Below are 13,390 nucleotides of genomic sequence, written 5' to 3'. Positions count from 1 at the left end.
CATCAATCTATCAGACCATCAGCCACCACCGTTGTGCCCAAATACAAGCAACACGAGGTACCTCCGCTGGTGCAGGCTTGTCTCAGCCCGGAACCTTAACCTCGAATTGGCGCCCTCCCAGCACATGGACAGTATCTCCGTGAGCTTCAGCTAACCCTTTCTTCACGCGTCCAGAGTCGCGTCCTCAGCAAGCATCCACAATCCTTCAGGGAAGCCTTGTGGGAAATCAAACCCCAGTATACCTTTCTTCGCTCCTGTCCTCTGGGACTCAACCTTCCGAGATATGCCAGAGCCTCTTCCTCCTCCCGCACAAAGCTTCGTTCGCACGGACTCCGTTCGTCCGAATCGAAGTAACGCACAGGAACTATCTACTGAATGGTGCAACTCCCGGATACAAACTGTCCGACTCGGACATGCAGGAGTCCCCCAGAGGTACTGTATGTCAAACGAAGATATTTGCTTGGATCAACAAAGCCCTCCCTGTCTCACTGTTGTACCAGCCAGGTCGCATTTGGTGGCTATGACTTCGAGACAAGCGTGGGCAAATCCACCAACGTTACTCGGCACGCAGATGCCTTACGATACGGCGTATTGAGTCCAATGCACGAGTGACAGGGATGCTTGGGTCCACCACTTACAATCCTTGGGCACGATGGATGAACAGAGACGCACTCACCACAACCTGGAGTAGCTCTTTCGTAAAGTAGGTATCTTGAGGGATTGTTATCACTGCTGAACCTTTGCATGATTACAGCAATTTCCTCCGTCTGCACCATTTTATCAAGGTGACGTCCACTATGGCCGGAAGAGCCTGCCACCTGAATTGACGTTCAATATAATGAACCGCATTGTCCTATCCACCTTGCACTGACGCATTCGATAGATCGAGGTACTAATCCTGAAACATGCAACTTATTAGTGACGATCTGGCCCGTGCGCCGGTAGCATATCGCCCCGATTATGACGCTCTATGTCGCGAGCCAAAAGTTCTATCTGACACCAAACATTTGACAAGTATGACAGGAGTAACACGTTGAAGTCTTGGCTGTAGGATGACACGTCGTGGAAAAACCATATACGGCAAAACGCACTTCTGCCTTGTGCGACATCCTTCACACTCTCGAAGCTTGAAGGTGCTGGATTATTCCACCAAATGGTACACGAAATCCTTCGATCCGCCACCTGCTTCGGTTCGCAGATAGAGTAGCAATCTCTTAGCTGTGTGATTGGATGAGAGGCCTCCTCATCATTCGGATTCAGGCTGCTACAAGTACCGTCATGCTCTTGACAGCAGAGGATCGCGGCATTGCAAATACATCGAGAACTTTCAGAACTTTTGGGCCCTGGTCTCCCCAATGCTGGCAAACCTGTCCAGATGGGGCTTGCTTCCTTCGTCCCACGATGCCGCTCAGTCCTTTGCCGCAACTTCATCGAGTAACCTCTGCAAAGAGTTGAAGGCTTGTTGTGCGTAGGGTTGCATATTGTCGCCATACTTATCAGGCCCTCTACCGTCAAACACTTCGATAGAAAACCAGCCACGGAAGCCAGTCTTGAGGACTGCCCTTGTGAAGTCTTCAATGGGCAGGTACCCGCCGTCATATGGTAACGGGCGGTAATCGTGGCTCCATCGACCTCGTGGTCGCAATCCACTCTTGTCGGGCTTATTTTCCAGGGGCGGTTCCATCTTGTATGCGTCTGAAATCTGCAAGAAGAAGATTTTCTCGGGGGGCACCGTCTGTGAGAGTTCTTCACAACTCGCTTTCCATCTTCTCTCGAGCTCATCCTTGTCCATATCTTCGATCAGTCCTGTTTTGGTGACCGGACTACCCCATTCTCCACCAGCGCTTTGAAAGGTATCAAGACACAGCCCAAGGTTCGGTCGGTCCGCAATCTTCACAATTTCCCACACACTCTTCCACGTTGGTGCATGAGTTGCCCAACACCAGTTTTCATAGGCAATTCGGAATCCTTTCTCTGCAAAGACATCGGCAAGTTCGGCCAAGTCCGAGGCGAGTTCGTCAAAATTCGAACTGATACCTTCGGCGTCCGATGAACCAATCTATCGGACCTGTGAGTAATGCTCACCCGCTCATCTGAGCGACGGTGCTCCAACCTACCTGCATCATGTCTGTTCCAGTTGCTTCCATGATACTCATCCATCCCCTGGCTCTCTCCCAGGCATCCTTGCGCTCCCTGCTCCCTTTGGGCCACCCTTCAAAATTGGCAAATGGTTGCAGAATCAAGATTTTCAGACCATTCTCCTTGCATAGTTCCTTTATTTTCTGCCCAACGGTTCGTATCGTTGCGAAATCGTTGGGATCTATCTCTGATTGGCTTTGTGAGATTTGTTGACCATAGGCCAGAATATCCGGCATGGAGAGCTCAATAGCGTCGAAACCTGCACCAGCAATAGCTTTCAATTTCTCTGGCAGCGTGTGTTTCTCATTATGTCCTATCGAACAGGACGCATAACAAGTTGGGATCTTCTCGCCTTTGAAGGTGGCCATGGAGACTTCTGTTAAGTGTCTTTTTTTTCACCAAACCTTCCGCTCCTCGACGATATCCTACAACTGCAACGATTATGTGACGTAGTAAAGGTGAGGGTTTTGTCGTCTCTCCGGCAAATTATCAAGATTCGAAGATATTCGGTCTCTTCGGGGGCCTATGTCAAGGTTCCTACCTATTTGACCTGTTTCAACGTGACGTCAGATGAGCGTCAGGAGCCGCAAACCATGATCAAAATGTTTACACTTCCGCATGGATGCGGAACTGCGGATGGGAATTAATTAGACATGATTCATGAATGACATCCTGAGGTGATCGTCTTCATATTCTGCAGAAAGCAGGCAACGTCGCTTCGCCCCCAAATTCTGCACGACTTGGATAGAAACCACACTCTGGACGATCCGCGACATTTGAGTATTCAGCACCCTAACACCAGTGAACAATTGCAACATGGGACAAGATGACAGACTCGAGTTCAAGAAGGTATGTTGTCCCTCGGGACCACTATTTATATCAGAGGCAGACCTGAGAGGGGGCAGGTGTATTGGTAGAGCCAAGAAAGGATAGAAATATCACTAATGCTTGATGTAGCTTGGCATGTGTGGCACGGGCAGCATGGGTGGGATGATGTCTCTTCTATACGCTGAGCATGGCGTCGAGGTCTTTTACTATGATCCAAGCAAGATTCCCAGATTCCCGTTGTCAGTTCGAAGCTAACCAGACATCATCAGGCGAAGAAAACGTCAAGAAACTTCAGCAAGAAGCAAAGGACACTGGCCTCGATAGCCGTATTCATGCTCAAAAGGACTACCATGAGATGTGTGACAGCCTGAAGTCCGGTCACGATCCAAAACTCTTCCTGTTCAGCATACCTCATGGCGGGGCGGGCGATGCTGTGTTGAAAGACCTCCGACCATATTTACACGCGGGCGACATCATCCTTGACTGCTCCAACGAGTACTGGAAGTTTACAGAGCGACGACAGCAAGAATTAGAGCCCCATGGCATTCATTACATCGGCTGTGGTGTAAGCGGTGGCTATCAGAGTGCACGCCATGGTCCGTCAATGTCCCCAGGTGGCAACCCTGAAGTCTTGAAGAAACTCGTACCATTCCTAGAACGTGTGGCGGCAAAGGACAAGCAAGGCCGTGCATGTGTCACGCCCATTGGACCTCGGGGCAGTGGTCACTATGTCAAGATGATTCACAACGGTATCGAGCAGGGCATGATGTCGGCCATTGCAGAAGTTTGGTTCATCATGAACAAATGCCTTGACATGAAATACGAGCAGATAGCCGACGTGTTTGAGTCATGGAACAAAGACGGCCCTTTGCGGGACAATTTCCTCGTCTCGATTGGCGCCGACATCAACCGAACGAAAAAGGACGACGGTACCTTCGTCCTCTCCGAAGTGCTCGACAAAGTCGTCCAAGATGCCGACGACACCGAAGGCACAGGAATCTGGACCAACGAAGAAGCCATACGACTTCATGTGCCCACACCGACCATCACCTCTGCACACTTGTTCCGTTGCGCCTCTGCCGATGCAGCCAGTCGCCTCGCCGTCAACGAGGCATTTAGTGGTGGTGTTGCCAAACCCGGCTTGATCGACACTCCATTGTCTCCACTCGCTTTCACAGAAGAACTCAAGCTCGCTCTTTACGCGGCATTTCTGTGCTCATTCATCCAAGGCCTGCACGTTCTCAAGAAGATGGATCGTCAGGAGAGCTGGCACCTCGACTACCGCAAGATTCTGCAGATCTGGCGCGGTGGCTGTATCATTCAGTCCGACCACATTTCTGACCTGCTAGATGGCGTGCACTCACGTGAAGATCACGACGATGAGAACCTGCTCGCCAATCGCGACATCGCCGAAGAATTGACCAAGTCCTGGCCCCGGCTCAAAAATGTCGTGCTCAAGAGTATCGAGGTCGACGCTTACGTACCCTCCTTGAGTGCCACCCTGGAGTATTGCAAGTATTCTAGCTCAACGAGGTTGCCTACACAATTCATGGAGGCGGAGCTCGACTACTTCGGGTCACATAACTACGAGACGTGGGACGAAGGGCCGGGCAAGCCGGTCAAGGGACCACATCACTATGAATGGAAGAGGGCGACTGGGCTCGTTGATGAGAAGAAGCATCATTAGACGTGATAGCTTGATTTAGGGCTGCGTGTGCTCCACCAATGTATCCACACTTGTATAGATTCTAGTCGAGAAGCCATTTTCCAGAAGGTGTGGACAGCTGCTCTGCCTAAAGACGGTGGGTCTATAGCTCACTGCGCGCCTGTCTCCTGGATCCAACTTCTCAATAACTGAGTCCCGTGTCTCAACTGACATTGTAGGACACCCGACTGGTGCCTTTACTTCGACTGATCTTCCTGACACCCACTTTCCCACACTGATCAGTCGTGTCAACATGTGTGCCACCGCAAGGGTATACCTCTGCGCCTATAATCTTGACGACACAATACTTTTCACCCGGTGCAAGCTTAACACCGTCACCATTGGGGATCAGGCGCTCGAGTCCATTGGTCCTGAAGTCCTCCTCGGTCCAGAAATCGACTTCGACCGGCATCGCGGCCGCCACGTACTCGTCTAATTTGGCCTGGATGCCATCCTTCCACTTTCCCTCGATGAGACCGGCAAACTCGCACGCAGCGCTGTCGGGGAAGTGGCTGGCCTTGAGCTCATCGAAGCCAGGGACTTGTTTCTCGAGAAGGTGCCGTACTGCTGCCCCAAGAACGTGCCCTGCCGTATGCAGACGCGAGTATAGAAGGCGCTTGTCGACGTCGAGGTGCTGGGTAGCTGTCTCGCCTGACGCGAACGGTTTCGACGGGTCGGCGAAGCGGCCTAGATGGAGAACTTGGCCTTCGTCGGTGGCGGACATGCGCACCGCGGACACCAAGAATGAAGAACCCGACGAAGATGTCATGGATCCTGTGTCGGATGGCTGTCCGCCGCCTTGAGGGTGGAAGATTGTTTCCTCCGTCACGACAACAGAATCATCGTCTGTGGCGGATTTGAAGAGTTGGCGGTTGCTTTCGGCTAGAGAGGGAAAAGGTGTGATTGCTACCACTGAAGTTGGGAGAGTATAGAGTTTGGCATTGAGCTGGTATGATAAAACAGTGCGGCGTATTGAAGCGGCCATTCTGTCAGATGCGGTGCTTTTGGGAGACCAGGGAAGTCGTGATGGATCGACGGAGCGGCGAGGTGTTTTATACCTGGAACATCATAGTCGCGTGGAGTGGGCTGTGTTTTTTTTGGTCTAGTCATGAGATTCTAGGGCTCTGGCTTTCTCTACTGTATTGTAGCGACCCGGTGTGCAAAGGATGGGAGGATTCAGGAACAGAAGACCGAGGAGACAAATGGAATTTTCAATGATCAACTCGAAGGGCGTTGTGAGACTCTGGCACAACCTTCCGGATTGGGCCAATACTGTCTTTTTGGTGAAACCATGTAATCTTGATCTCGCTGTGAAGCTAGACCAAGCCCTCCTGACTTCTCGCTGCTTCTCATAACACAGAGGTCTATATTCACCTGAGATGCACAGAGTCCACAGGGTGAATGCTGGGAGGGCGAACTTGACGGGTTGGGCGCAAGTTGTTAGCGTGTCCCGAGATGACGACAAACATAGCAGGTTGGCCGAAGGTGTCTACAGCCCCGTCAAGCCAGATCGTGAACGGAGATCTTGGACCGCGCGTTTGCCCTCTCACGTTGTCGCGGTGTCTGGCTTTACTTTTGTCTCACTGTTATGAGTTGACTTATATTCCTATTGTCACCGAGTATTCACTGTTGCGATGGATCAGGATGCTGAAACCCCGGCTTCGGGGTCGCCCTTGTCGGAAATCGACTCTGATGAATTATTTCCTGAAGATGTCAAGTTCAATCAACGATCACGTTCCCACTCCCCAGATTCGACTCTCTCGGTCTCAGACGACGGCTCTATTTCTATCCTGAGCACAACAGGCAGACCGGCCGACATGCCTCCGACCAAACGTCGCAAAACAGGCACAGCGAGCTATGATCATGCCACACCTCAATCTGGCTCTACTGCCAACCCACCGCGATCGCCAACAGGCTCAATATCGAGCGACTCATCAGGATCTGTGCCCACATCACCCTCGTTTGCGCACCTTGGCCCAACCCATCCCCTCTCCACCGCCTATGCCGCCGCACAAGCAAACCCAGAGAACCCCGAAGTGGCCGACTACGTTCAAGTTACAAGATGCCTTTGGGACAACTGCGAAGATCGAGAGCAGGGAAACATGGACAATCTAGTGGCCCACATCAATGATGTCCACATCATTCCGCGCCAGAAAAAATACTACTGCGAATGGGAGGGCTGCGCTCGAAAGGGTCAGCCACATACCAGTGCTTACGCGTTGAAAGCTCATATGAGGAGCCACACGAAGGAGAAGCCATTCATGTGTGCCTTGCCAGAATGCGACCGCAGTTTTACCCGGTCTGACGCGTTGGCCAAGCACATGCGAACTGTGCACGAAACAGAAGCCCTTCGGCCCAGTGACCCGGTTCCTCGTGGCCACACCGGAGGAATTTCCAATGGAGGCGCATCCTTGGCGCCACTGAAAAGAATCAAGCTGACTATGGGCGGGAAAACAAATGGTGACAAAAAAGCGTTGCTAATTGGCGACCTCCCACCACTGCCCCCCCTCCAGGGTGTGGGAAGGGATCTGGAAGACGTGGACATGGTTGGTGCCGACGGGAGCGAGAAATTCGCCGGTGCGCTTGACATGGACAGCTTCCCTTTCACTCTCCCCGTGCCTCCCGACTATTACCCAACCGACATCTACGAGACGATGGATGAGTATGAGCGAAGCTTACCACCTTCTCAATACTACCGTCTTTTGCGCCGTCAAATTCACTGGGCCGAGGAGGAGGGTCGGCAGTTGCAGCACGACTTGGAAGACTTGCGAGCGACCACTGAAGACGCGAATGGTAACGTAGTCAGACGCGGGACAGGCGATGAGAAAGGTGCGGATGAGAATCGCCGCGCAGAGTGGCAGCACACCGAGGAGATTGTAGACTCTGTCCTGCGTGCTGAAGCCAGCAAGACATGGGAGATGTTTGGGGGCAACAAAATCGAACAGGACGAAGATCCATGGACATCCCTCGAAACACTCAAGAATGTTTCGAACGTGGGTGCATAGACGGCTGGATGGCGCAGAAAAGTACCTATTTGTATGCTTTTACGACAAGGGTGGGCGGAAGTGGAGAGGAGAGGAACATAATGGGTGTTTTTTGAAATCTTTCTTCTGAACAATTATACCATGCCACGCCACGCGATCAGAGGTTATAATAGATTCGGTTCACAAAGGGACTTTCCCCAAGATTACAATTATTGAATGGCGTTTAGCGTTGACAGACTTCTTGTTTTTCGTGGCCTGCAGCCTCGCTCGTCCTTTAAAAGGAACCCACCCCCTGTCAGGCTGTTCACGAGGCTAAGAAACCACTGCCTCTTGGCATTGTTGGGCGATCAAAAGTATGAAACCGAGGCCGAAAGAAGCAACTTGACTGCCGAATGAGGAAACTATTGGTCTTATGGCTCGGCTGAGGTGGAAGTGAGCAAAATCGAGGTGTCGTTTGCACACGGGAGAACCGGGATGTGGAAAAGTCGATTTCATGGATGGGGAAGTTCCCGGAAACACCCCATCCTCGCCGAAGCCTGGGATGGGATGTACTCGTTGTCGATGTTTGGGTACAGGTACCGAAAAAGGTACGGAAGACCGACGTATCCAAGAATTGCGAGGGAGGCAGTCATTGGGCGAGAACACGAGAGTCAACAAAAAGTCACTACTGGGAAGCCAAGTGGAACATAACTTTGTTTTACTCCATGATGCATAACGTTCTGCTGGGACGGGGGGGCGGCTGTGGGTTTGTGGCCCAGTGATAAATTGTTGTGGGCGAACGTCCAGAGTACCTACTGTAATAACTCGTAAAAGGGGGGGGGGGGGGGGAGGGAGGAAACCGGTGGGCTGCGGACGAACCTCCCCCGTTTAGGCACTTACCTTGAGGGTGCATATCTATATGTACCTACCTAGGTAGGTAAGTATTGCATGTACGGCGTACTCGTATGTCGGAACGATCCAGGCACACCTAAAATGCTGCGGGAACAGCACCGTAGGTGCCCGAGGCAGCAAGAATGTTCGAATCGAAGCCTTGTGAGGTGGTGACTGCCCGTACCTCCGTGAAATCGTCATGTGTTGATCCTTACTAAACCCGTACTGTACTTGAGCCCATCTTGCATGCGTACCTTGGTGTATAGGGAAATATGCACGCAAGTGTACATTTGCATTACCGAGTCTATGAACCGGAAGGGCGCAGGGCGCAGGGCGAAACGCGAACCTACATATTTATTAGTTGGATCGTCCGTGGTCCATCTCGGCCGGGTCTCGACATATAGCCACCTCCTGTGTGCGCCCCCCATGCGAGGTACAGAAGTTGGCTCGTCTGATGAAGCCTGTCGTGGTCTCTCTCATCATCTGCCCTCGAAGGCCAGGGGTGTAAATAGGTAGGTACTACACGTAAAAGCACCCTGAACCCCCAGTGTCGACTCTGAATTTGGCGGAGAGCGGAACCGCGGCGCCGAGGTCATGTAGATGATTAGTCAAATCTCCATTTCCAGGTCTCTCAAAACGAGGTATCCGTGGCTCTACAGTCTACGGTAGTATTCGTGAGCCGCGGTCCTGGTCGACTGGTGGATGCGTGGTGTTCGTATTTCGCATGGAGGCTCTCTCCTTGAGGTACTGTAGAAGAAATACAGTACGGAGGGTACCACTCGTTCGTCTTCAGAGGTATGGAAACAAAAGAAAAGGATGTTACGTACCATTTCGAGCTGCTATCCCTGTACGGTGACGTGCCCGCCGTGCGGAATCGTCTCGATCGTCTTTGATTATCAAGACAGGTCAGCACTCAAAAAACCAATCTGGATCGATGTGATAGGAGCAAACGCTGTGAAGGAAAAAAAGCGCGCAACTTGCGGTTTACGGGGTTGCAGTGCATGAATTAAAAATGGAGCCCGGGGTCCGGTCAGCCAAGGCAAGTCAGGGCTTGTTGCGGAAAAGAAATGTGCTCCAGTCCATGGTCAGAATGGTCGTTGGTCATTCAGTCACTCGGCCGGGGAGACATGCAGCATGCAGGACACAGCCTCAACTGGACACACTCGGGATCCATGGTTTTTGTTTGGATGCTGCGTACAGGTAGGTTTGGAAAGGGGTATTCAGCCCCCGCGGGGTGGTCTCATCGGTTGTATCAGTGTGAAATTCACCATCTACTACCGTACGGCGATCTTGATTGACACAGGTCTCGTTTATACGTGAATGTCGTAATCCGAGTAGTACGTGAACAAAAAGTTGTACATTTTAGGTAGGTCGACGAGACGAGCACAGGGGCTTCGAGAGTGACGGCGTCGGGACGATCCTCGTAGGGGATAAAAACACAGGAGCAAGGATCGTTCAGGTATGAAATATGCAGGGTTCATCTTTCAAATTTAGAGCCTTTTATGGAGTAGTCGCTGTGACTCATATTGCTGAGCATGGGAGCTGGCTTTCACCTTCCCCCCGAGATGTAAGGAGTACTTTTCTGTGGCCCAGATTGTACCGAGTAATTGTACACACTTCGAGCGCAGTCAATCCTCTGGCCAGACTATATGTAGTTGTAACGGAGGTATGTGTATTCCGCCATGTGGTAGAGCTCGACTGACCTGGGTACCGGTACACTACTGTGCGTATTCGTACAACCTCACCCGCGGCTCCGTTTCTCTAGTCCTCTGGAAACTGGAGATCATGTTGCAAGGCGTCGCGCGCGGCGTCTGTGCGAAATCTTCGGTAGAAAGCGTGCGAGGTGGGAACGTCCCGGTGGCTTCTGATTTGGTGGTTGGGCCTCGAAACGAAGCCGCTAACATTTGGGGGCTTTTGGTCGCTCGCTGTTGACTGGTTCGCTTATCGTCCTGTACGTTGGAACTGTGACTCATATTCCTCTTCCAACGAGCAAGTCGGAGTACGATGGATGAAGTGTGTCTCGCCCGCGACCTGCCCATCCGCCATCAGGCCATCAAAATGTGTTGCTACTGACACCGCGGAAATTGCATTATTGTAGTTTACGTGTTCACAAAACCCATGCAGAAGCGAAACAGGTTGAAGCGCAGCTGCTCCATGTGGATTGGGTGCCCACACTCTCGTATTCGGACCGGTGTATCAATGGTTCCTGGATATGGACATTGCACGTCCTGCGGTTCAAACATACAGTACCTCACATACTTTGCGGTTGACAGACGAGTGGTTCAAGACGTGCCTGGTCGGATCCGCATATATGCCTTGGGGCTGTAGACACATTTTTTTTGGTAGTGATGTCTTCGCCTTATGCAGGATCGATAAGTCGAGGCCTAGTCGATCACTCGAGGCCTCTCTCGTCCTCAAGATGACTCCAGGATGACAGGGAATAATGGCCTTGCAGGGGGACTTTGGGTAGCCCGTGCAACTAAGCCAGAATTACTCTCCAGACGGAGTCCTGTCTGGCGCAAGACGGTGCTGCGTATCACTCAGTGGAGCCGAGACAGCCTCAGGCAGTCTAGTGCGCCTAATGCCTATTCCGGGTTAGACCCGCCAAGGCTCCCTCAGGCTCGCGCACTTAATCTCTCCCTCTCCCGCTTCTGCCTGCGATTTTTCTTCTTCCCCTCCGTTACACCTCAACATCACCGTCACCAAGCAACAACAAGGACTCATCAGTAATGGAGACCTTCTGATCTTTCGTCGTTCGCCACTTCTATCAAGCCTCGGCAAGATAGAGTCTGTCACCCACCCACGGTTACTCAACTCTCAACTCTCACCTCACCCCCCTCAGTCCACTCGTCCACCCGGACCTGTGAACAAACGAGACTTCGTCGTCGCCTCCCGCGCCCCGGACTCTTCACCCACCGCAACCATTAACGCGTTGGATTTCACATCCTTCACCACGGCTAACCAGCAACCATGGCGTCTTTCAACTCAAGCACCATCGACTGCATCGTCGCAGAACAGTATCCAACACAGCTTCAACCAGGACTTTCAGCTATTCGACGTCCCCGAGACTTCGCAAGTCCTTCCGATAGCCTCGCGTGCGCAGGCGACATTGAGTATAGTCCCTAATAACTCGAGACCACTGCAAACCAGACATCTCTCCATCGGCAATCGAGTGTCTCCCATTCAGTCTTCTCAGTCCCAGTTCTCAGGCAATACCAATCATCGGTCTTTCTCCAGTCCATCTTTGCATAAACGACTATCTGCACAGCATTTGCGTCAGCTTGCTCATTCGCAGTCCCTATCGCATTCGCGTCCGCCAGTTCCACTCTTCAACGCACCCGCGCCCAATAGTCATCGTCAGTCTCGGCCTACTGTGACCATTCCACAAGGTACTAAGCATCCTGATCCGCTGTGGCGTGCTGCCCAGAGACTGACCTCACCAGGCTTCATGTCTAGTGCTTTTGATCAGATGTATCTCCCGGGAGGTGATTTGCTCGCCTCCCAGGATGACTTCTTCAACATTGGAGCCAACTACTCGGCCCAGACGGAGTTCAATGCCACAAGTGGTACTGTTTCTCCGTCCGAGTTGTTCCGGGATGACTACACAATGTCCGCTCCTCCTTCCACCGCTTTCCCCAACTTCAGTACCCCAGAATCTGGCTACCTCGAGTCCCCTGCCATGCCCAGCAGCGGACTCAATACCTCCCCGCTCGAGGACGGTCTTCTCGACGGCCAACTCAACTACTCTGAGCTCGAAGCCATGGCCCCACTCTTCCCTAAGGACGAGTTTGATCAATTTGCCCAGCAGTCGGTACCTACCGCTGAGCAACTGAAGGCGAGTTTTGAGTCTGTAAAAGCCAAGCCCGCCAAAAGATCAGAACCAGTTGCGCCCATGGTTCGCCAGAAGTCTTCTCCCGGTCGCCCTCCTTCTCAGCCACTGATTCATGGCCGAAAGTTGTCTGATACTGTGGGTATCAACAAGTCCAAGTCGCGCAAGATCCTGCCGGAAATCACTATCGACAGTGAGGACGACAAGGAAACTGCCAAGCGGAAGAAGAATACTGCTGCCGCTCGGAAGTCTCGGCAGAGGAAGCAAGAGCATACTGAACTCCTCACCACTGAGATCCAACGCCTGCGGGCAATGGTTCTCCGTCTAGGTGGAGACCCCGACGCTGATTAGATGAATGTGGACTCCGAAGGCAATTGTCCACAATTGCCTCGTTGACGTGGATCTTGGTCCTCGTCTCATTCGAATGCTTGCAATTGGAGCAATTCCATTTGCAGATCCTCTTTATGCATGTTGGATCACACTTGAACGCTGTGTCTATCTCGATACGGATAGACTTTGCAGCTGCATGGCGCTTGGGGTTGATACACTATCGGGCTGAGAGCCAGGAGGGCTGCCCTTTCAACCGCCACGCCAACACTTTCATACTTGCGCATTGTGATTTTCGACAAAAAGCCATCATCGGAGTTGATGTGTATCTTTTCCTTGCGAAAGGATACCCAGGCTTCTCCTCGCTTCTATCACATGGCTACACTCAGATTGTTTGCCTTCTCAATTTCTCGTGCCATGATCGCACGACTCGAACAACTTGCTGGACCGCGGAATCGCGAATGTCGGGGGGAAACTTCGAGTCTGAGGTTATGGAATTTTCCTTCTTCGCTGTTTGATGTCATAGGAAACGGCCGGTTCTGACTGTCTCCGAGAGGATTGACTCGTGGCCTTTGTTTCACTGCGATCGCTCTCACTCGTCCAACGATGTGGAAAGTGCCTCGCTGAGTCACCAGATACATCCATCCATTCCTTTCTCCGTAGCAAGCGCAAACACTTGCGAGTGTCTTGCAGTACCTTCCTAATGTA

General features: G+C 52.0%; 5 protein-coding genes across 5 annotated transcripts; 3 read left to right on the top strand and 2 right to left on the bottom strand.

The window, feature by feature from the left end:
- Window positions 1–1,408: 1,408 nt before the first annotated feature.
- Window positions 1,409–2,507, bottom strand: PV08_08912 (uncharacterized protein; the record flags this gene model as incomplete). Its single annotated transcript, XM_016383234.1, has 2 exons — window positions 1,409–2,059; window positions 2,118–2,507. The coding sequence occupies 2 exons, from the start codon at window positions 2,505–2,507 to the stop codon at window positions 1,409–1,411; spliced, it is 1,041 nt and encodes a 346-aa protein (XP_016233937.1).
- A 647-nt stretch (window positions 2,508–3,154) lies between these two features.
- PV08_08911 (6-phosphogluconate dehydrogenase (decarboxylating)) lies at window positions 3,155–4,654 on the top strand (the record flags this gene model as incomplete). Its single annotated transcript, XM_016383233.1, has 1 exon — window positions 3,155–4,654. The coding sequence occupies one exon, from the start codon at window positions 3,155–3,157 to the stop codon at window positions 4,652–4,654; it is 1,500 nt and encodes a 499-aa protein (XP_016233936.1).
- Window positions 4,655–4,835: 181 nt separating this feature from the next.
- On the bottom strand, window positions 4,836–5,657 carry PV08_08910 (uncharacterized protein; the record flags this gene model as incomplete). Its single annotated transcript, XM_016383232.1, has 1 exon — window positions 4,836–5,657. The coding sequence occupies one exon, from the start codon at window positions 5,655–5,657 to the stop codon at window positions 4,836–4,838; it is 822 nt and encodes a 273-aa protein (XP_016233935.1).
- Window positions 5,658–6,306: 649 nt separating this feature from the next.
- PV08_08909 (uncharacterized protein) lies at window positions 6,307–7,677 on the top strand (the record flags this gene model as incomplete). Its single annotated transcript, XM_016383231.1, has 1 exon — window positions 6,307–7,677. One exon carries the CDS (start codon window positions 6,307–6,309, stop codon window positions 7,675–7,677), a length of 1,371 nt encoding a protein of 456 aa, XP_016233934.1.
- Window positions 7,678–10,956: 3,279 nt separating this feature from the next.
- PV08_08908 (uncharacterized protein) lies at window positions 10,957–12,706 on the top strand (the record flags this gene model as incomplete). Its single annotated transcript, XM_016383230.1, has 2 exons — window positions 10,957–11,120; window positions 11,254–12,706. 2 exons carry the CDS (start codon window positions 10,957–10,959, stop codon window positions 12,704–12,706), a joined length of 1,617 nt encoding a protein of 538 aa, XP_016233933.1.
- Between the last annotated feature and the right edge of the window lie 684 nt (window positions 12,707–13,390).

Source organism: Exophiala spinifera (genome assembly GCF_000836115.1).
Source record: "Exophiala spinifera strain CBS 89968 unplaced genomic scaffold supercont1.6, whole genome shotgun sequence".
Classification (NCBI taxonomy): Eukaryota; Fungi; Ascomycota; class Eurotiomycetes; order Chaetothyriales; family Herpotrichiellaceae; genus Exophiala; species Exophiala spinifera.
This window is presented reverse-complemented; position numbering and strand designations above follow the sequence as displayed.